This window comes from Parambassis ranga, chromosome 3 (genome assembly GCF_900634625.1).
Source record: "Parambassis ranga chromosome 3, fParRan2.1, whole genome shotgun sequence".
In the NCBI taxonomy this organism is placed as follows: domain Eukaryota; kingdom Metazoa; phylum Chordata; class Actinopteri; family Ambassidae; genus Parambassis; species Parambassis ranga.
The window spans coordinates 7,084,842-7,104,517 of NC_041024.1; the positions used below are offsets into that span (position 1 = coordinate 7,084,842).

The window sequence follows — 19,676 nt, forward strand, 5'->3', positions numbered from 1 at the left end:
TGTATTGCAACTGTGTATCTGCATTTTCTCACAAAAGGTTTTCATTCATTCTGTCTGCAGTGGGCAGTGACGTTTGCTGAGCGTTCTGCCTTCTCCAACGTACTGACAGTATCTCACAAGTTCCGGTACTGTGGCCACCGTTTCCATCTCAATGACCAAGCCTGTCACACAGTGCTGCCGCTGCTGCTAACCTCATCTCACCACAATGCCCTGCTCACCCCTCCTTCGGCCCCTGGCAGTCTGGAAGGAGAACAGCCTCCTACCCTTCCCCTACCAAAGGGACTTCCCAGGTACAGAACAAAGGGAAAGAAGGCTAACTGAATAAAGAGTGTAGATAATAGGACGTTTACTTATCTGACTTGTTAAGAGAATGGTTAACTATTGATCTCTGAATAAAGTGGTCTGGCATTAAAAAATAGTGCAAATATATGCAGGTGTGCTCAAATGCAGTGTGAGAAACAACTGTGTAAAGCCCAGACGCATTTTTCAAAAATCTATTCTGTACAGAAAACAAAATGTACAAATGAAATTACAGAAATCAAGCTACAAACAAGTGAATTATTATTGTACCTTCATGACAGGCAAGAGAATAATTACTACTTTTTATTTGTGTAAATGCAGCTCTAAAAGCAGACTAAAAGAATAGACAAGAGTTAAAATGTCATAGATGTTGCTTATTGTAACATGGTCTGTCAGGCTTTCATAAATGATTAACTTTCTGTCATCTGCTCTAAATATGACTTCTCATCACATGATTTTTTAATTGACAGAAAGCAGCTTCGTAATGCAGCTACAAGGACCTTTCATGACCCCAATGCCATTTACAGTGAGCTGATTTTGTGGAGAGTGGACCACATTGGACCCCTGTCCTGCACTGGAGGGGTCTCTGAACTGGCTCGTATCAACTCTCTGCACACCTCTGCTTTCAGCAATGTTGCTTGGTTGCCTACACTAGTCCCCAGCTCTGTACTCGGTAAACACACCGTACATTTTAATATGGTTTATAAACAGCTCTTTAACATGTACAGATGACATTGCAGAAATGGCTTTGTTCTGAGAATATAATTTGTGAGAAAAGTCTCATATTTACCTAATTATCTAAACATCTGCCCTTGCATTATAAAACACTGTGATATTTGGTTCAGTGTTCATTGTTCGTCAAGGTAAACTGTGACAAATAGGCTTAGAATAAATGGACATTCAGGCCACTAAATTACATGCCTCTGGTGTTAGCAATGGCAAACATAAGCCAATTGTGCATGTCAGATTTGGACTAAAAGTTAATTATTTTTTTTCATGCCTCATTATTACTTACCAGGACAACCATATTTTATGAAAGCCACAGTACATTTTTCATGTATTAAGCTTGTTTGCATGAGCTGTGTTTTGGGGGTTTTTCTAGTTTCTGGTTACAGCTGCCTGAGAATTTGTTTCCATTTTTTTTTTATTATTATTATTTTGATAAATCTATAGTATAGATTAAATAGATCAATCACTTGTTCAGCTTTCATGAAGTGGCTCTGTTTTGTATCCATCAGGAACTTACTGTAACAGTGCCAGCGCCTGCTTTGTGGCATCAGATGGTAAAAACCTGCGCCTCTATCAAGCTGTGGTGGATGCCAGAAAACTACTGGATGAGCTGTCAGATCCAGAAACGTCTGTGAGTGGACACTAAGTGCACATTAAAAAAAAACTGTTATTGCTCATTGGTCTGTGATCATTTCTGTTTAGAGTCTCTCTTCAGTGACCTTTGTAATCATGCAATTTATGTAATCACAATACATGTACTCAAAAATACAAATCAACAATACACAGTTTGTATCAGGCAGACATATTTCAAATTAATTTAAAATGTGGATATAGTTTTTTCCTGTTCTTGCTTCATAACAACTCCAACTGATACTAACCAGTATTTTTCAGCACATTATTGGTCTGAAACGAATGTGTGTCTCGGTTTAGAAACTCGTGGGCGAGGTGTTCAACATCGTCAGCCAGCAGTCCACTGCCAGACCTGGATGTATCATAGAGTTGGACATCATTACAAACCAGGTTAGCAGCTGCTCTGTGTTGTAATGTATTTAATGTAATAAAATCCTGAAATGTCCTGAGAAATAAACTGTTTGATGTTGTGTCCATGTCCATCCAGTGTGGCACCAACACCCAGCTGCTGCATGTCTTCCAAGAGGACTTCATTTTAGGTTACAAGCCTCAGCAAGAAGCAGAAGTATACACACCGGCCTTTCCCTCTGGTGAAGGTATAATACAGGGTTAAATTTTAGTTTGGTTGCCTCTTACTTCAAGCATCATTGTTAACAGGTGATAATGAATTTTACTGTTTCCAGATTACCAACCTGCTCCATTTTCCGAGAAATTCTTCCTGGTGGTGATAGAGAAAGACCTCAACAGGAACTCTGTGCTGCAGATGTGGCACCTGCACCTCAAGTCTGTGCAAGCCTGTGTTGGTATGTCAGGTTTTCTTAAAATTATATATATAACTACCTCTGCTGAGGTGTAAACCAATTCTAATATCTCTTTGTTCAGATGAGCCAAGCCCGGATTACAGCTTCCAGAGCCAGCTAATGGTTCCCAATCAACTTGTGAATGCTGACTCATCACCAGAGACCTCTCCTGTCAGACCCCTGCCACGGTCAGCTTCTACAGCAAACTTGCAGTCAGCCAGCAAACTCATCCTGAGCTCCAAGCTGGTGTACAGCAAGCGGCTTGATTTGCCGCATGGGGTGGAGGTCACCAGGGCTACTCCCTCTGCAGGTTGGTTTTAAAATGCTAGTTAGATCTGCTTTTATTTTAGCATGTGCTGAAAATGTGTTTTCGCCCTGCCTCCTCTTTCTAACAGGTCATCTGAGCTCCTCCTCTATCTATCCCGTGTGCCTGGCTCCCTACCTGATTGTTACAACCTGCTCTGACTCTCGTGTGCGGTTCTGGCGCTGTGATGTTGATGGTGATGATGGTGATGATGACCACAACAACCGGGTGTACCACTGGGAGCCCTGGACCCTGATGAATGAGGAGAAGGACAACAACAGTGCTGTGTGTGTGTCTGGGCGCCCTGTAGCTGTGTCCTGCTCCTACATCGGCAGGCTGGCTGTGGCCTTTAAGCAGCCACGACAAGGACAGGTAGGGTGCTAGAGTAAGGCTTTGTAAGTGTATTTTAACACATATAGATTTAAAAATTACTACCCTCCAATGAAAAATTGTAATAAAAATGGAAATTAATACTTATGATATGGCTCCTGTACCCTATAAAAATGGATTGCAGTCCCACATATATCAGCATATAAATACATATTTATGTAAAGCAGGAGGAACTAGATTAGGGAAGCATGGATGCATGGCAGTACATTTAGGCTAACAGCCATTAGCTGTTAATCAATAAGCACAAAGCCTAGCTGTGTGTTTGAAATTTTTAGCTGCAGTCTGTCTGATTTACATATCAGGATTTTCAATGTACTTCAGGATAAGGTCCATAGGACAGCACAGGTTAGATATAGTTATGAGCCCACATCCTTTTATGTATGTTTAAAAGTTATCCTTGAGTTGAGTATTTCACTGTGAAATACTTGTAAGAAAGTGTTTCTTTTGTCCTTAGCTGCAGGGCTCGAGAGAGGACTTCTCTATGCATGTGTCCATCTATGAGTGTGAGTCTACTGGTGGCTCAGAGTGGGTTTTAGAGCAAACACTCCTCCTGGATGAATTTAATAGACCTGCATCAACACTGGATCCTAGAGTCAGCGTGGACTCCAACCTCTTTGTCTACAGCAGGTCAGGAGGATACTTTTTGTGTAACACATCCCAGTGTTTGTGTGTATGGGTGTGTCAAAAGTTGATCTTTTTCTCCACCTCAGGTCTGACCTGTACATGAACAGAGACCACAGCTCGCCCAACATTAAGCACTATGTGCACCTGGACTGGCTGTCAAAGGAGGATGGATCTCACATTCTCACTGTTGGGGTTGGCTCCAACATTCTCATGTATGGCCGCATCTCTGGTATGGTCAATGAGCAGACAAGCAGCAAGGAGGGAATGGCTGTCATCACCCTTCCCCTAGGGGGCAGTATCAAACAGGGGATTCGCTCACGCTGGATCCTGCTTCGGTCTGTGGACCTCCTGTCATCTGTGGATGGCACACCATCACTGCCAGTCTCCCTGTCCTGGGTTAGGGATGGTATCCTAGTGGTGGGCATGGACTGTGAAATGCATGTGTATGCCCAGTGGCATCAGGACAAGAAGCCAGGAGAGGGAGAGGAGGGCAACTTGTCATCTGCAGACATTGCTGGTGGTCAGACTTCCTCTGTGTTTGAAGGGAGAGCTAGGTCTAAAAGTGTGTTTGAAGGGAGTGCTGCAGTGGACGAGGCCCTACGTGCCCCTGCAGGACTTCAGGAAGGGGGACTTTTTGAGGCAGCTCACTCCTTGTCGCCAACTCTACCCCAGTACCATCCCACCCAACTGCTGGAACTCATGGACCTGGGCAAAGTCCGCCGTGCCAAGGTGAGTCTGTGTCTGCCTCATTCATTGATATCAAGAACTTTTCATGAGAACGCGGCATTCACAGTGTTATGTGCACTATATAACCATGGGCCTTTTCTGTCCCAGGCCATCCTCGCTCACCTGGTAAAGTGTATTGCTGGGGAAGTTGCTGTGGTGAGGGATGTAGAGGCAGGTGAGGGCGGATCTAGGAGACATCTGTCGCGGACAATCAGTGTTACTGGAAGCACAGCAAAAGACACCATTGTGGCAGGCCGTGATGGGGGCAGGGACTACACAGAGATCAACTCCATCCCTCCCTTGCCTCTCTATGCCCTTATGTTGGCTGACCTGGACACTTCATACAAGGGAGCGGAAGAGTCTGCTAAAGGAGCAAAAGTGGCTGATGGCGAGGGAGTTCAGAAGTCCACAGAGGACCAGTATGCTGACCTCTTCCAGGTAGGCCAGTCCGGACAACTCTTGTTGTTAAAGATGTAGCTATGTTTACGGAACTGTTTTCTGCTTGTCTGACCAGGTTACAACAGTTACAACAGATGACTTTGTAAACTTTGCCACTGATAAACCAGAGAAGAAGTCCCGAGTTATCAATCTTTCTCAGTATGGACCTACCTATTTTGGACCAGAACATGCTCAGGTGACAATCACTTTATTAAAAATAATAATTAGTGTAAATGTAATAGTAAGTAACTGTGCACATAACAGAGCCTTAATATCAATAATAATTGATTATTTTCACTGCTCTCCTTTACTCACTTTCTTCTGGTTGTGTGTCCAGGTATTGTCAAGTCACCTGATGCACTCCAGCCTTCCAGGGCTGACGAGGCTCGAGCAGATGTTCCTTGTAGCCTTGGCTGATACTGTCGCTACCACCAGCGCTGAGGTCACAAGCTCCACTGATCAACAATACACCGGTCAGTATGTTTACGTATATCATTGTAGATTACAATTTACATTTCTGACATGTACAGCTTAGATCACAAAATAGATATAAATTATTTGCACAAATATTTACCAGGGATGTCGGGGTTACTTTAATGGCAGTCGCGCTACATTAAATTAAATAAGTTCAACCATCCAAAATATCTTAAGGTTAATTTTCTTCTTTCTTCTCTAAATTATACACTACCTACCAAAATGGTTTCTAGCCCTTGAAGTCCTGGCTTGACTCCGTTACCCTTGATAAGAAATAATATTGACTAAAGGTTATAAATACATTTTTTGTTGATTGTGTGTACTTGCATATAATTAATCTCCAGCCATCAAATCTTTAATATAAACAACAGTGGATATACTGTCCCTCTGTACTTTTTCATTATCTTTTCTTTTTTCTCTAATTTTCCATTGTGTTTATTTAGTCTTTTAAGAGGAAGACATTAGCAGGTTGTTCCAAAGCTAAGTAAGCACAGAGAGGGTAAGAAGGTTCAGGGACAGAGACATATCCTCCAACAGAATTACATGAACTTGAGTAATACATTTTAAAATGACTTTGCATGTTGGCAGCCATTTTAATAGAGTGACAAAGCTGACAGATTCTTGGTGTTTGTGAAGGTGGCGAGGCTCTCGATGAGTGTGGACTGAGGTACCTGCTTGCCATGCGTCTTCATACCTGCCTGCTTACCTCTCTGCCCCCTCTCTATCGAATGCAGCTGCTTCACCAGGGTAAAATGCACTGTTTATTAAATTGCTCCACTAGCACACATTAAAACAGTTTTTTTATGTTGTTAATTAATTGTTTGAGCTCAACATAGGTCTCTCTTATACCTCCATCTGTCTCTGTGGTAGGTCTTTCAACTTGCCACTTTGCATGGGCCTTCCACTCAGAAGCAGAAGAGGAGCTTCTAAACATGATCCCTGCCATGCAGAGAGGCGACCCGCAATGGTCTGAGCTCAGAGCTGTTGGTGTTGGCTGGTGGATACGTAACATCAACACTCTGCGGAAAATGGTGGAGAAGGTACCAGGATAATAAATTTTACTTTCACAGTAGATAAAGAAATAGTAATTTTAAGTGCACTCAACATAATTTCAGCCTATATCTGACAACCTACTGATGTACTGATTTTATTGTTTGTGTAAAATCAGTTAGGTAAAGCTGCATTCCAGAGACACAATGACCCTTTAGATGCTGCTTTGTTCTACTTGGCCATGAAAAAGAAAGCTGTCCTGTGGGGACTCTTCAGGTAGGACATTCTCTCTGAACACTCAATTATTTAGAAGTTTCTTACAAAATCACCATGGGATACTGAGCGGTGCTCTTTTTCTTCCCTCAGGTCCCAGCATGATGAAAAGATGACTCAGTTCTTCAAGAACAACTTCAGTGAGGACCGCTGGCGGAAGGCCGCTCTGAAAAATGCTTTCTCCCTGCTGGGAAAGCAGCGCTTTGAACAGTCTGCTGCCTTCTTCCTATTGGCTGGCTCTCTCAAAGATGCTATAGAGGTTGGCACAATACACACACGCACAGTTAGACACAAAATACACAGACACAGCTTCACAGTGTTGAGTCTTCTCCAACACTTCCATTTTCATTTTACTTACCATGGTGATATAGTGTAGATTATATTGCCCATTTGGCAGTGGCAAAACATGCAGATTGTGAAGGTCTGTCTGTATGAGTGTTAAACCAATACACTGCTAATGGTGCAGATATCTGTTGCTGACTGATGGTTATTCTGTAGCCTTTAAATCACAACAGAGAAGTCTAAATAACTCTGATAAGATGCACAACAATCCCACATAGTTTTCCTTGGCCTGAGTTTGCACACCACACAGTCAAAATATACAGATAGCCATAAAAAGAAAATTTAAGTCTGTGCTTTGCTTGTCTCCAGTATTTTTGTGTTAATTACTTCCTCAAAATTGAATGCCTACTTACCTGGATTTCTTACCTTTGTGTTTAACCCATCATGCTGTTTTCCTTAGGTGTTGATGGAGAAGATGGAGGACCTCCAGTTAGCTATGATAGTAGCCAGACTGTATGAAGCTGACTTTGAAAATTCATCCACCTGCCAAGGCCTACTTTATGAGAAGGTGCTGGGCTGTAACAGAGACGGGAGTGGTTACCACTGTTCCAGGCTACACCCTGACCCTTTCCTCCGCAGCATAGCCTACTGGATCATGAAAGATTACACGCGAGCCCTGGACACGCTACTGGAGCGAAACCCCAAAGATAATGATGAAAACCCTGGTCAGTTGGTTTGCAGATATTTCAACCAGTATTGCACAAGACACACACAAACCTGTTTGCTTAGGTTATTATTTGCATTGTGCATTATGTTCAAAGACATTTTCTCTTTTCCACTCCCCTGTCCCCATTCTTGTGTTTTAGATGTCATGGTGAAATCTTGCAACCCTGTGGTATTTAGTTTCTATAATTACTTAAGGACACATCCTTTGATCATTCGGCGGCACTTTGCAAATCCAGAGGGAACAGCAACAACTGTGGGCCTCACTGCTGAGAAGAGCAGTGCAGATGAGATCAACCTCATAGAGCGCAAACTGTTCTTCACTACTGCTAATGCACACTTCAAGGTGGGATCAGTAGTAATATTGCTACTCTGATACACTTGTACACAACACTTATCTACCTCTACTAGAAGAAAATATTTTCTCATTTCTTAATTTTCTGTAGGTGGGCTGCCCAGTTTTGGCTCTGGAGGTGCTCTCCAAAATCCCTAAAGTTAGCAAAAAATCTGGTTCCTCACCTCTTAGCAAAGCTTCATCCAAGGCCAACTTGAATGTGAACCAACCCTTGGAAAATGGCACCCAGGGAGGTTTGGACTGGGGCTTCCCTGCAGCACCTGCCTGGGGAGGAAATGACAATAGTGGTGGGATGGACTGGAGCCAGCCTATGGTCAAGGTGGAGGAAGAGGAGCTAAATCTGGACTGGGGTGCCGACAAGGAAGATGACGAGGATGAAGATGATGATGGGCTGACAATGAAAAAACCAGAGGCTGAAACCAAAGCAGATGAGGAGTCGGAGAAGGGCCACTCTAAACTGCAACGAGACGACTCGCAGGTAGCAGTAATATTTATAGAATGTCATAAAACAGCATTGCTGTCTACAACAATTTTTATCTAAGATGTACTGGCACCGGATTTACAACCATTAAAATAATCTAATTTAGATTTAATGTCATAAACTGGCTTGACATTAGCTGTGTTAAAATGTGTCACTTGCTGCAAGGTCTCGGTTGTTGCAATGTTTAAGTCAAAACATGTTGTGAACCTATAATCCATCCTGGAGTAATTACAGTATGTGAACATGGAGGTTATTTTCCAGACCTAAACTGTTAATTAGGAAAATCAGCAAGTTAAAATATGGGCTTTTCCCTTTTAACATTTCAGGGGGAGTCAGAAGTGGATGTGATTGCAGAGCAGCTGAAGTTCCGTGCTTGTCTGAAGATCCTGATGACAGAGCTACGCACACTGGCTACGGGCTTTGAGGTGGATGGTGGGAAGCTCCGGTTTCAGCTCTACAGCTGGTTGGAGAAGGAGATAGCAGCCATGCACAAGATCTGCAACTACAAGGTACACTTTGATAATATCTGATAAAGTCTTAGCAGTACCTGGTATTGTATTTGTTTATGTGTTTCTGGTTAGTCGTGATTATTCACCGTAAGTACACTTTAACACACAGGTGGAGGGGAAGGAAGAGGTTTCAGAGGTGGAGCATTGGGGAGAGCGTACAGCATCAGTGGACATATCAGATGAGGCACTGGAGAATACAGAGGCTGGGGCCTATGAGCGCCACCAGATGGAGCGACGCCGCCTTCAGGCCAAGCAGCAACACTCTGAGAGGCGTAAGGCATGGCTGAGAAAGAATCAAGCCCTGCTGAGGGTGTTTCTGTCCTACTGCAGCCTTCATGGAGCCAAGGGAGGCGGAGTCACCTCTGTTCGCATGGAGCTTCTGTTCCTCCTGCAGGAGAGCCAGCAGGTACACCTGCACATTCACAGCCACACATATGTTATGTTCTTATTCTGGATTAATGCCAAGCAATGTTGAGGAAAAGCTAGATTAATTATTTTTGTCTCACTCTGTAGGAGACTACGGTGAAGCAGCTGCAGTCTCCACTGCCTCTGCCTACCACACTGCCTCTGCTATCAGCTTGCATTGCCCCCACAAAAACAGTCATTGCCAATCCCGTTCTTCACCTCAGCAACCACATTCACGACATCCTCCACACCATCACACTCATGGAAGTCCCACCACATCCTGACATTATAGACGATAAGGTAAGGTTTTAATACAAATAGAGCATAGATTCTAAAGCCTTTTTCTGAATTTTTTTTTTTATTTTGTTGAATAATGAAATGTGTCTTTACTCATCAGGTGACTGCTTTGCACACACTAGCAGCATCTCTGTCTGCTTGTGTATATCAAGCACTTTGTGACAGCCACAGCTACAGGTAACTGTGTTCTTCTTCCTGAAAACAAAAAAGTCTTGTCTTTCTTTTAGTATTTTATGGTCTTTGCTTTGGATACTAAGCTTGCCTACCCACAGCCTCAAACCATTACATTTAAAAAAAAATGAGTGTTAAAATTTTCCCAAAATGCTTTGAATATGTTTTAAATATTTAGGACCTCTTTGTTTCTGGGTTTGCAGCAGCCAAGCAGAGGCCAATCAGTTTACAGGGATGGTATATCAGGGCCTGTTGCTCAGTGAGAGGAAACGACTTCGCACAGAAAGCATTGAAGAACATATAACCCCCAACTCTGCTCCTGCACAGTGGCCAGGTAACAAAATCTTTTCTTCACAAGCCACTTAAATTTTGGGTTGGAGCCTTCACACCGATTGACATGCACTTAAGCAGAGGCCTAATGCCACCATGTAGTGTCACTTTTGTTACTATGTAATTTTGGTGTGTTAACAAGTTGGTTCAGATCCATGTGTGGGATGTGTTGTACAGCAGCTGACTGAAAACCCTTTTTAGGGGAATCTTGTTTTAGATGGCTAAAACACATTTAGCTTTAGCTTTTAAATGTTCGTCTGCTTCTCTAAACTATGGGCCCACTGACTACCATCTACTGTAGGTAATACTCTGGACAAGTACCTCACACAAGAAGCCAATCTGTCCCTCTTAAGTTAGATCATATTCCAGAATGTAAAATGTAGAAACACATGAGCATCAAACACATGATTGAGAGAAGGTATGAACTGCAAAGGGAAAGCAGAGCAAAGCAGACAGTCTGTGTTTGTGCAGAGGCAGATGGTGTTCTATAATAGGAGCTCCATGGCCTCTGGGAAGGAAACAGAAAGGCGGAGAGTGATCACGCCATCATGCAAATGTTTCAAAAATAGTTGTGGAAGTTTTTTTCCCCCCACATTACAGGTCAATCTATTAAACAATTATCATGTTGTATGGATGTGCGTCCTCTCTGCAGGCGTGTCGTCCCTGATCTCTCTGTTGACGTCAGCGAGGGAGGAGGACCAGCCGAGGCTCAGCGTGCTGCTGTGTGAAGCGGTTGTGGCTGTTTATCTCTCACTGCTCATCCATGGCCTGGGCACTCATAGCAGCAATGAACTCTTCCGCCTGGCAGCACATCCACTCAACAACCGCATGTGGGCCGCTGTCTTTGGAGGAGGGGCCAAAGTCATTATCAAGCCAAAGAGGCCCGAGCTCCCACCAGGTAAAATTATTGTTTTGAAGTTAATTAATTTACTGTATTTTAAGCCCATCCTTGTTGTCACAAGTGCTTCTACATGGTCTTTATTATGTGCCTTTATTCTTTGGGTTGTCATTCTCTCCCTCATCTGTTGGCTTTTTACATGATGGCGCACATTTAAGGCAATGCGCCAGTCCCTCTGGGTTTTTCATATGATGTCATAGATGTTCACCTAGTCCTGTGCTGTCGATGCTCTGCTGCTGGTGTGTAGTGTCTTGTGTGAGTGTGCCCTCTGCCCTGTGTCCCAGTGCCAGCTGATTTTGAGGCAGCCAGGCCAGAGGAGTGTCAAGAACAGACAGGAAGACCTGAGCAGAGCAGCATCACCCCAAACCCCACTTCCATCCCCACTGAAACCCAGCGCCCCAAACGACCCCCTCCTCCTGTTTCAAGGGGAGAGGGGTTGGGCACTGTGGCAACTGCAGCTAAGGCCAGCTGTGAGTAACTGGGCTGGTGGATTGCAGTGCTGGTTTGCAGGATTGCAGTGCATGGTAATTGTACAGGTGTGCATTGGTGCAGATGCTTGACTTACCCTCCTCTCTCTCATGCAGCTACTACTGAATGCCATTACAAACAACAAAGCCCACTACTGCTATGAAGACATAACTCATTTGTGTTCAGTGTTATAAGCCAACAGCTGTGTATGTTGTGTGAGTGTGTTTTTTGTGAGAGTGTGTGTATACTGCATTGCATGTTGTAACGTCCTCTATGCTCATCTTGTTATGTCACTAAAGCGACAGCTGGGCCTAGCAAGGAGTGTTCAGACACCAAGGCTGAGCTGCCCTCTGAGACTAAATCTGAATCTGAGACTAAACCAGGTACTCTGAGAGGTTGCTAGACCCATGAAATACATAGAGCTCAACCTGAAGTGTGTTTTGTCTGGTTTGTAGAATGTAATGTTTTTAAAAATTTACCCGATTAGTACATTATTATATCAAAAGGTGTGTTTCAACTGCAGGAACACTTTATTTAACCACTATTTTTTGACTCAATTTGCAGTAATAGCCAACAAATCACCACCTCATCCTCTGTAATTTTACTTTCAATTCCCTTTTTCTTTGATTTTTTGCTGATGTGTGCTGGATCTCTTGCAACCCTGCCTTTTCTGCTGCACAAAAGTAAATACCCCACAATATGACCCTTTTTTGTCAACAAAAAAAGTAAAAGATCTTGTATGAAGGAAGTCCATCTAGTGGAAACACACTCAGTCGTGCTGGTTTCTCAGGCATGGTTGTTCTGGTTGAAACACACCTATAGATATTAGCTTGTGTGACATGTCCCTATTTTTTAGTAGAAATGAAGCTAAATCCTGAGTACGTTTGCTGTGTAAGTCTACACCTGTTGACTTAATTTGTTTAACCGTATTCATTAGGCCAGAGTAATCTGTGCTGGCATTGTATTTGTGAGGAAGTAAGATATGGGCTGACATTTCGATTTCACATCTCTGTAGAGTCTGAGGTAGCTCTCAGCAGGGCCGACAGCCATTTGAAGAGCTTCTCTAGAGAAGAAAGTCTTAAATGCCAGCCTGTTGATAGGTATCACTTGTTCAAATTCTGCCCTTTAGAGGGCTGCTGCAAACTTACATGCATGCTAAAAACACACAGAAATGATCCACATTAATGCCTCTCTATCATGCTCAAATTAACATTCATGTTATACTACACATTTTGTAATTCTCATCATGTATGCCTCACTCAAATGCTGTATAAGAAAATGCTTAGCACATGACATGTTTTTTTGTGGGTGTATTTTTGTGCCACGCACCATATCAAACATTTACTGATTCAATTATGTAATGGACTGTGTGGTATATGTGTGTCTAACTGCATTGTCTACTCTGGTTTGTGTCTTGTCTTGTTTTGTCTGGTGCGATGCCAGAGATAGTGACCCAGGATAATGGTGCAGGTTTGTGCACAGTCTAGTGTGTCTTGTCCTGTGCCTCTGCCCTAAATGTTTGTGTGTGTGTCTCCCTTCTCCACATGTATCAGTTGTTTCATTTGTGTGCTCTGAATCATCCTTAAACTGAAGTTCAGTGCTAACAGCAAAGATATTTCTGACAGGATTCAAGTTTACGCTTCAGCTCTGCTGTTGATGTGAAGTGCTCTGTGCTTTGAATGGGATGTGATGATGCAGTTCTCCTCCTCTAAATCTGTTTGTGATCCAAAATTATGCTCAGTTCAAGTCTCAGTTTATCCGATCTACCGCTAATTTGCTTTGTCAGAGTTCACAGTGTTTGATGCTATCTTTCTGCTCCCCCTCCAGCAGCTCCCCCTCAGCCTCCAGCAGAAGATGCAGATCGTTACAGACGTAGATTCAACATGCGGATGCTGGTTCCTGGGCGTCCTGTAAAGGAGACACCTGCCACACCGCCACCTGTACCCACAGAAAGACCCGCTTACAGGGAGAAGTTCATTCCTCCAGAGCTGAGCATGTGGGACTACTTTGTGGCCAAAGTAAGCCACCAAATTAATTGAGAAATACATTCTGTGATTCCAAATCTTTGGATTAACGAAAAGTTGTTTGTTTTTTTTCTTCCATCATTACTTCCTCCCTCTCAGCCATTCCTGCCACTGTCAGACAGCAATGCTCTGTATGACTCAGACGAAAGCGGCGCTGAAGATGATGAAGATGATGATGATGCCTTCCTGTCTGACACACAGATAACGGAGCACTCTGACCCCAACTCCTACAGGTAGGGCCTGGCTTTTTTTCTAGTTTGTAGAAGATCTATTTTCTGAGTTTGTGCTGTGTATTTGACCCTTGTCTCCGTCTGTTTGTCACAGCTGGGCTTTGATTCGCCTGGTCATGGTGAAACTGGCACATCACAATGTCAAGAACTTCATTCCTATAACTGGTTTCGACCTCACAGGTATCTCTCCTTAAAGCGAATAGAACTGCAGACATAAATAAAAACAAATATTTGCTGTCGTTGCTGCTGCTTATATACAACACATGCTGTGTTTGTTACAGATCTGCCAGTCACTTCCCCTCTTAGCAACGCTGTGCTGAAGACTTTGGAGAATTGGGAACAGCTTATACTGGAGCGAATGAACAAGTTTGACGGCCCACCTCCCAACTACATCAACACATATCCTACTGACCTCAGCGCAGGGGGTGGCCCTGCCATACTGCGACACAAGGCCATGCTGGAACCAGACAACACACCCTTCAAGTGAGTATTAAATCGTGAACAGTACACAGAAATATATACTATACCAGCTGTTACGTCAGTGAAGAGTGTTGTTTGATTTTAAATACGGACACAGATCATAACAACAAAATAATACATAAGGAAAACAAATGAAACTGATACGTAGCAACACTACAGGGTGAACACTCTGCTAATTTAATATTCAGTCTGTCTGCTTATACGCTGAGACATCCTTATGTGAAAATCTAATTTTACTGAAAGCCTTCACAGACTACAGCCTCTTCTGTTAAACATAATAAATCACCTTGAGGTCTTTTATAAGAAATAGGCTGTAAAGACAGGCTGAACAGCTGTCTGGCAATGTTTGAAGAGTCCAAGGTGAAGGGTGCTTTAACTTGCAGCCTTTATGTTAACAAACAGCTAAAAATAACATACACCATTAAATAATATAGGTGCACAGTCTCACACAATATATGGTTTTAATATATGGTTCTTATAAACTGGCTTGGATCGATCACACTGAAGACACTAAAGACAGCAAGGACAGCGAGCATAGATTAGCTCAATTACTACTTTTATCAAGTGGGTTTGTAACTATTGGTGAACTTGAGAAATACATGTGTTGAACATTACAGTCCTGCGTATGACTTTAGACCTCACTGATTTATGGAACAAACAAATAGATGTCAACATTTTTTCTTCCAGGACAAAGAACCACCAGTCTTTCCCAGTCCGACGTCTTTGGCATTTCCTGGTCAAACAGGAAGTTCTTCAGGAGACTTTGATCCGTTATATCTTCACAAAGAAAAGGAAGCAGAGTGAGGTCAGCAGAGAGCATAAAGAAAATGTTTTTTTATCCCTCAGTTCAGTCCTCATCGTATTTAAACCTGCCGTTGTTTTATTTTGCAGTTATGTTAGGTCATATTTACACCATACTGTTTGTTTTTCTTTAGTTTTTCTCTTTATTATTTTCATCCCCCTAACACAGTTTTTACATTAGCCAAAATATAAGAGGATATTTTGGGGAAATTACTTAAAGTGGATTCACCAAGGATATTATAGTTATCAGTAGACTGAGATATTTCCTACTGGATAATCATATGTAGCAGGGTCAGTGTGAATACAGTAGGTTTACTACAAGAATTGTGTTCTATTGAGGTCTTAATAGGACTTTTAATATTGTAGGACAGAGATCATGACCAGATATAGTATTGGTTTATATGTCTAAACCTGTCACTTCAAAATACCACACAGAGAACCGCCCAGCAAGCGTTTATCTGTGTTGTTGATATTTTTATAACCTTTGCTTTGACGGACAGTTAACTGCCCTGTGTCTCAGTGCTTGGAACTATTTCATTTTAATGTCATCACAGGCTGCTAGTATAGCTTTCAGTTCAGAACATCTGTATACCATGTTGATGAAGATTCTCAGTCATCCAGGTCATCATACGTAGAGAAGATTGAAGCAAGGCGTCTGGACTTGTAGAGTTTTCTAGAAGACGTTTCGCTGCTCATCCAAGCAGCTTCATCAGTTCTAAATGTTTGGTGAGGAAACATGGTTTATATGTGGTTACAGACCTATGTGGGTGGGTCTGGGTAAAACTTAAAAAAAAAAACGGAGGAAAAACTTAAAAAAAAAAGGGAGGAAAGGTGGTATGAAAGAGGAGTCAAGGAAGCCATCTATGTTAAGCTGGAAAAACCTTCCCTTAACAGAGGTGGTGGCCTCAGACATCATCTTTCTACCACAACCAGTCCCCCTCCGGCAGTTTCATAGTCGTTAGCCAGTCGTTAGACACACCTGGCCCAGTCAGCCAGAACATCACAGGTAAGTATGGAAACATTTAGTGCTATTGTTTTTAAGTTTTTTTTTTTAAGTTTTACCCAGACCCACCCACATAGGTCTGTAATCACATATAAACCATGTTTCCCCACCAAACATTTAGAACTGATAAAGCTGCTTGGATGAGCAGCGAAACGTCTTCTAGAAAACTCTACAAGTCCAGACGCCTTGCTTCAATCTTCTCTACATCTGTATACCATGTGCTTAGATTCTTATTATTACATCTACTTTGCTAATGGGAATAACCCCATTTCTTCAGTTTTAATTGTTAAGTCTGATCCACTGTTCATACCTCCATTCATCCTCCTGCCACTGTCCTGCCTGTGGCTACATGCTAATGGGGTAGACAGAGTTTTAAATTTTATCACCAAGTGTTCATCAAAATCTGGTTGGCCTTTTTCATTTTTTTCATCCCATGTTTTATTTTTCTGTGTTTGTGCATGTGTTTTGTGTTGTGCTGTGTTGGTGTGTTCTGTGTCTATATTGCCTCTGTGTGTTGTGTAGTCTGTAGAGAACCATATGGACCGTATAAGCCCACACTGCATAGCAGGAGCTAGCAGTCCCTATAATAAGGTAGTATCATTTACTGTACCAGCCCAGGCCCTGGCTCTGTCTGTCTGTCTGTCTTGGGGAGTCACTGTAAAGCCAAACTTGAAGGAACAAGTGCATTAATTGTTTAAATATATATATATATATATATATATATATATATATATATATATATATATATATATATATATATATATATATATATATATAGTGAGAAATGGCACCAAACTGGGTGAAGCACTAGGTGTCTCCTCTCCAGCTTGGCCTCACAGTGACTGGCGTTAAATCTACTCAGGCTCTAAGGCTTAGATCTGACGTCTAATCTTTTCCTTTCACGGTGACACATCCACTCACACCTCACTCCCGACCCCTACCAATAACACGTCTCCCTGTGTTTCTCACTCCTGTCTTTTTTTTTCTAGCTCAACTGATTTCTGCTGGAACAAAAAAAAACAAATAATTTTTTTTAAAGAGAGTTGGCACCACTTAGTAGACTTACTAACATGCATGCTCACTATCAGGGCTGTGTGAGGCTTGCTAACTGTGCAACTGCAACAAAACAAATCCAAATATTTAATCAACTACACTTTGATTACTCATTTCCCTTTTGAACATAGCTGTATGATATAGTGCCTTTACATGAGGTGGGAATCCTTTTTGGATTCATGTGATGAAGAATTTATGAAGAGCAGGCTTCTGAGCATTTTCACTCAGTGGGCCCCTGGGTGCTGTACTGTTGCTTTAATGTCTTCAGCTAATGCATTTTCTTTGCTTTTCTAGGTGGAGGCAGATCTGGGCTATCCAGGAGGAAAGGCTAAAATCATTCACAAGGAGTCAGATATAATCATGGCATTTGCTATTAATAAGGTCAGTCACATTTGTGTAATTAAAAAAGAAATACTGCTCAGGCCATCATTTCTGGAAAAGATTTGTATATTTAAATTGATTCACTTTGTAATTTGTTGACAAGTAAACAGTGAATTGAGTCAATATTGTTATACAAAATCAAATTACACAACTGTTTCCAAGAATCTTTTTCAGACAGATATGTATCAGGTTCTTTCAAGGAAATTAGGGCAAACAGCAGCTGAGTACACTCTCACACTCTCTTATCTGATCTCCGTATCTCTGCTTCTTTCTTTTTTACAGGCTAATTCCAATGAGATAGTGTTGGCTTCCACTCATGATGTCCAAGAGGTGGATGTGTCTACTCTGGTGGCTGTCCAGCCTTACACCTGGATAGGAGATGATTTTGATAAGGAGTCCCGCAGGTTAGAACCATATTAGATCATATTTTAAATGTCATCATCTCTAAGACAGATCGCCTCTAGCTGATGGCTTGTGGTTATGTTGTTTTACAGCTCTGATGACATCGACCATCGCTCCTCTCATACCAATATTGCCCAGGCTAGTTCTGCCCCTTTTGCACCACCACAGATGCCCGTCTCTGCATCCATGCCATGGCTCGGTAGTGGTCAGACCAGCATGGGAGCCAGCGTGGTACGATCTCTATAGACACACAAACACATCAACACCAGGTTTTAATGGCTATGTAGTTCTCAGTAGTGGCCAGCAGGGGGAAACCAAGGTCTGTTTCAGAGCACATGGAGAAAGACATCCGACTGCACTGTTTTAATTCACTACAGTTTCACAACATAAAGTATGTTGTTTTCACGTTACACTGTAAGGTCAAAACCTGACAGAAATTTAGCAAGAAACACCCAACAGTAAATTACAATTTTAAAGGCTGTTAAGATTTTATTCTGCAGCCTGTATTTACTGTACATTTTCAGGCAAAGTTTTTGTTTTTAATTCTTATCAGTGTCGAGCCAAACACAGCCACAGCGTCTAAACAGCTGGCCTGCTGAGTCTATAGATGCTGATATAGAGGGTGTGTGTGATTGCATGGCAGAGATGGCTGCATATAAACACAGATAGCAGCAGCTCTCCCAGCCGGCTACCCAAGGTACAGATTTGCGTCACTCTAGCCCACGGCTAGGGTTCTCCATGTCCCCGCCACGTTGATAAATGTTTGGTGTAATACTCCGAGGGAGACAGGACAAAGGGTGTTATACATGTTCAAATCATTACAGAGGGGGCTTTCTTTAGTGTGCACAGTCTGATACAAGAAGGTGCCGTTTTGTACAGTTAATGAGTGGAGCATCATCTCCCGATGTGCAGAATATCATGACACTAACAGTGTGAAATACATCCTCTTCCTTTGTTTAAGTTTTAGTTAAATTTTCTGGAAACACACTCTGGCCTTTAAATTAGTGAATTATTTAACAGGATAATAGAAAACACAACATTTATACAGGTGATTCCACATCTGTGTTCATGTGATCCTGCCATCAGAGGTGTGTGCAAGGTCTGTGCATTTCCTCTGTAACATATTGTGACATAAATGTGTTTTTATGTTTTTCAGATTATGAAGAGGAATTTAAATAATGTGAAGCGAATGACTTCCCATCCCATTTATCAGTATTGTAAGTGCCCACACTGAGACCATGCTTTTTATATTTTGAACAACTTTCAGTGCATTTCTTTTTTCTTCCTGCTTTTTTTAATCTCGTTCATCTGTCTCTCTCCCCGCTTTTACCCTCTGTGTGTTTGTGGTTGTGCGTCAGACATGACGGGGGCTCAGGATGGTAGTGTGAGAATGTTTGAATGGAACAGACCTCAGCAGCTTATTTGCTTTAGACAAGCAGGCAATGCTAGAGTCACTCGGCTCTATTTCAACTCCCAGGGCAATAAGGTACACACACACACACACAGTGTTAACAGCTATGTTTTGTCTATGTAGTGCAGTTTCACTGATTGGTCTGGATTCTTCTTGCAGTGTGGAGTCGCTGATGGAGAGGGCTTCCTCAGTCTCTGGCAGGTCAACCAGACGTCCTCCAACCCCAAACCCTACCTGGTGAGGTCACCAGCCACCCCCACCACACCTCCCAGTGCACACAAAACATAAATCAAA

The 19,676-nt window shown here is 42.4% G+C and overlaps 1 protein-coding gene across 8 annotated transcripts in view; it reads left to right on the plus strand.

Annotated features, from left to right (window-relative positions):
* The window catches only part of dmxl2 (Dmx-like 2), a 34,362-nt gene that overhangs the window by 11,403 nt on the left and 3,283 nt on the right, over positions 1-19,676 (plus strand). Inside the window, exons 13-51 of one of the 8 annotated variants that reach the window (XM_028401310.1) lie at positions 61-290; positions 771-973; positions 1,539-1,660; positions 1,960-2,049; positions 2,147-2,255; positions 2,343-2,462; positions 2,542-2,769; positions 2,855-3,135; positions 3,608-3,780; positions 3,864-4,506; positions 4,612-4,941; positions 5,018-5,137; positions 5,279-5,414; positions 6,052-6,162; positions 6,286-6,455; positions 6,584-6,681; positions 6,772-6,937; positions 7,421-7,685; positions 7,827-8,029; positions 8,130-8,519; positions 8,846-9,028; positions 9,138-9,434; positions 9,542-9,733; positions 9,831-9,907; positions 10,105-10,235; positions 10,884-11,129; positions 11,414-11,599; positions 13,425-13,615; positions 13,721-13,854; positions 13,946-14,031; positions 14,133-14,334; positions 15,019-15,136; positions 16,658-16,726; positions 17,483-17,569; positions 17,852-17,973; positions 18,064-18,202; positions 19,128-19,188; positions 19,330-19,457; positions 19,542-19,619. In XM_028401310.1, the coding sequence (XP_028257111.1) occupies positions 61-290; positions 771-973; positions 1,539-1,660; positions 1,960-2,049; positions 2,147-2,255; positions 2,343-2,462; positions 2,542-2,769; positions 2,855-3,135; positions 3,608-3,780; positions 3,864-4,506; positions 4,612-4,941; positions 5,018-5,137; positions 5,279-5,414; positions 6,052-6,162; positions 6,286-6,455; positions 6,584-6,681; positions 6,772-6,937; positions 7,421-7,685; positions 7,827-8,029; positions 8,130-8,519; positions 8,846-9,028; positions 9,138-9,434; positions 9,542-9,733; positions 9,831-9,907; positions 10,105-10,235; positions 10,884-11,129; positions 11,414-11,599; positions 13,425-13,615; positions 13,721-13,854; positions 13,946-14,031; positions 14,133-14,334; positions 15,019-15,136; positions 16,658-16,726; positions 17,483-17,569; positions 17,852-17,973; positions 18,064-18,202; positions 19,128-19,188; positions 19,330-19,457; positions 19,542-19,619 (6,915 nt within the window). The remainder of the gene's footprint in view (positions 1-60; positions 291-770; positions 974-1,538; positions 1,661-1,959; positions 2,050-2,146; positions 2,256-2,342; positions 2,463-2,541; positions 2,770-2,854; positions 3,136-3,607; positions 3,781-3,863; positions 4,507-4,611; positions 4,942-5,017; positions 5,138-5,278; positions 5,415-6,051; positions 6,163-6,285; positions 6,456-6,583; positions 6,682-6,771; positions 6,938-7,420; positions 7,686-7,826; positions 8,030-8,129; positions 8,520-8,845; positions 9,029-9,137; positions 9,435-9,541; positions 9,734-9,830; positions 9,908-10,104; positions 10,236-10,883; positions 11,130-11,413; positions 11,600-13,424; positions 13,616-13,720; positions 13,855-13,945; positions 14,032-14,132; positions 14,335-15,018; positions 15,137-16,657; positions 16,727-17,482; positions 17,570-17,851; positions 17,974-18,063; positions 18,203-19,127; positions 19,189-19,329; positions 19,458-19,541; positions 19,620-19,676) is intronic. The other 7 variants (XM_028401312.1, XM_028401311.1, XM_028401314.1 and 4 more) reach the window with 7 other exon arrangements.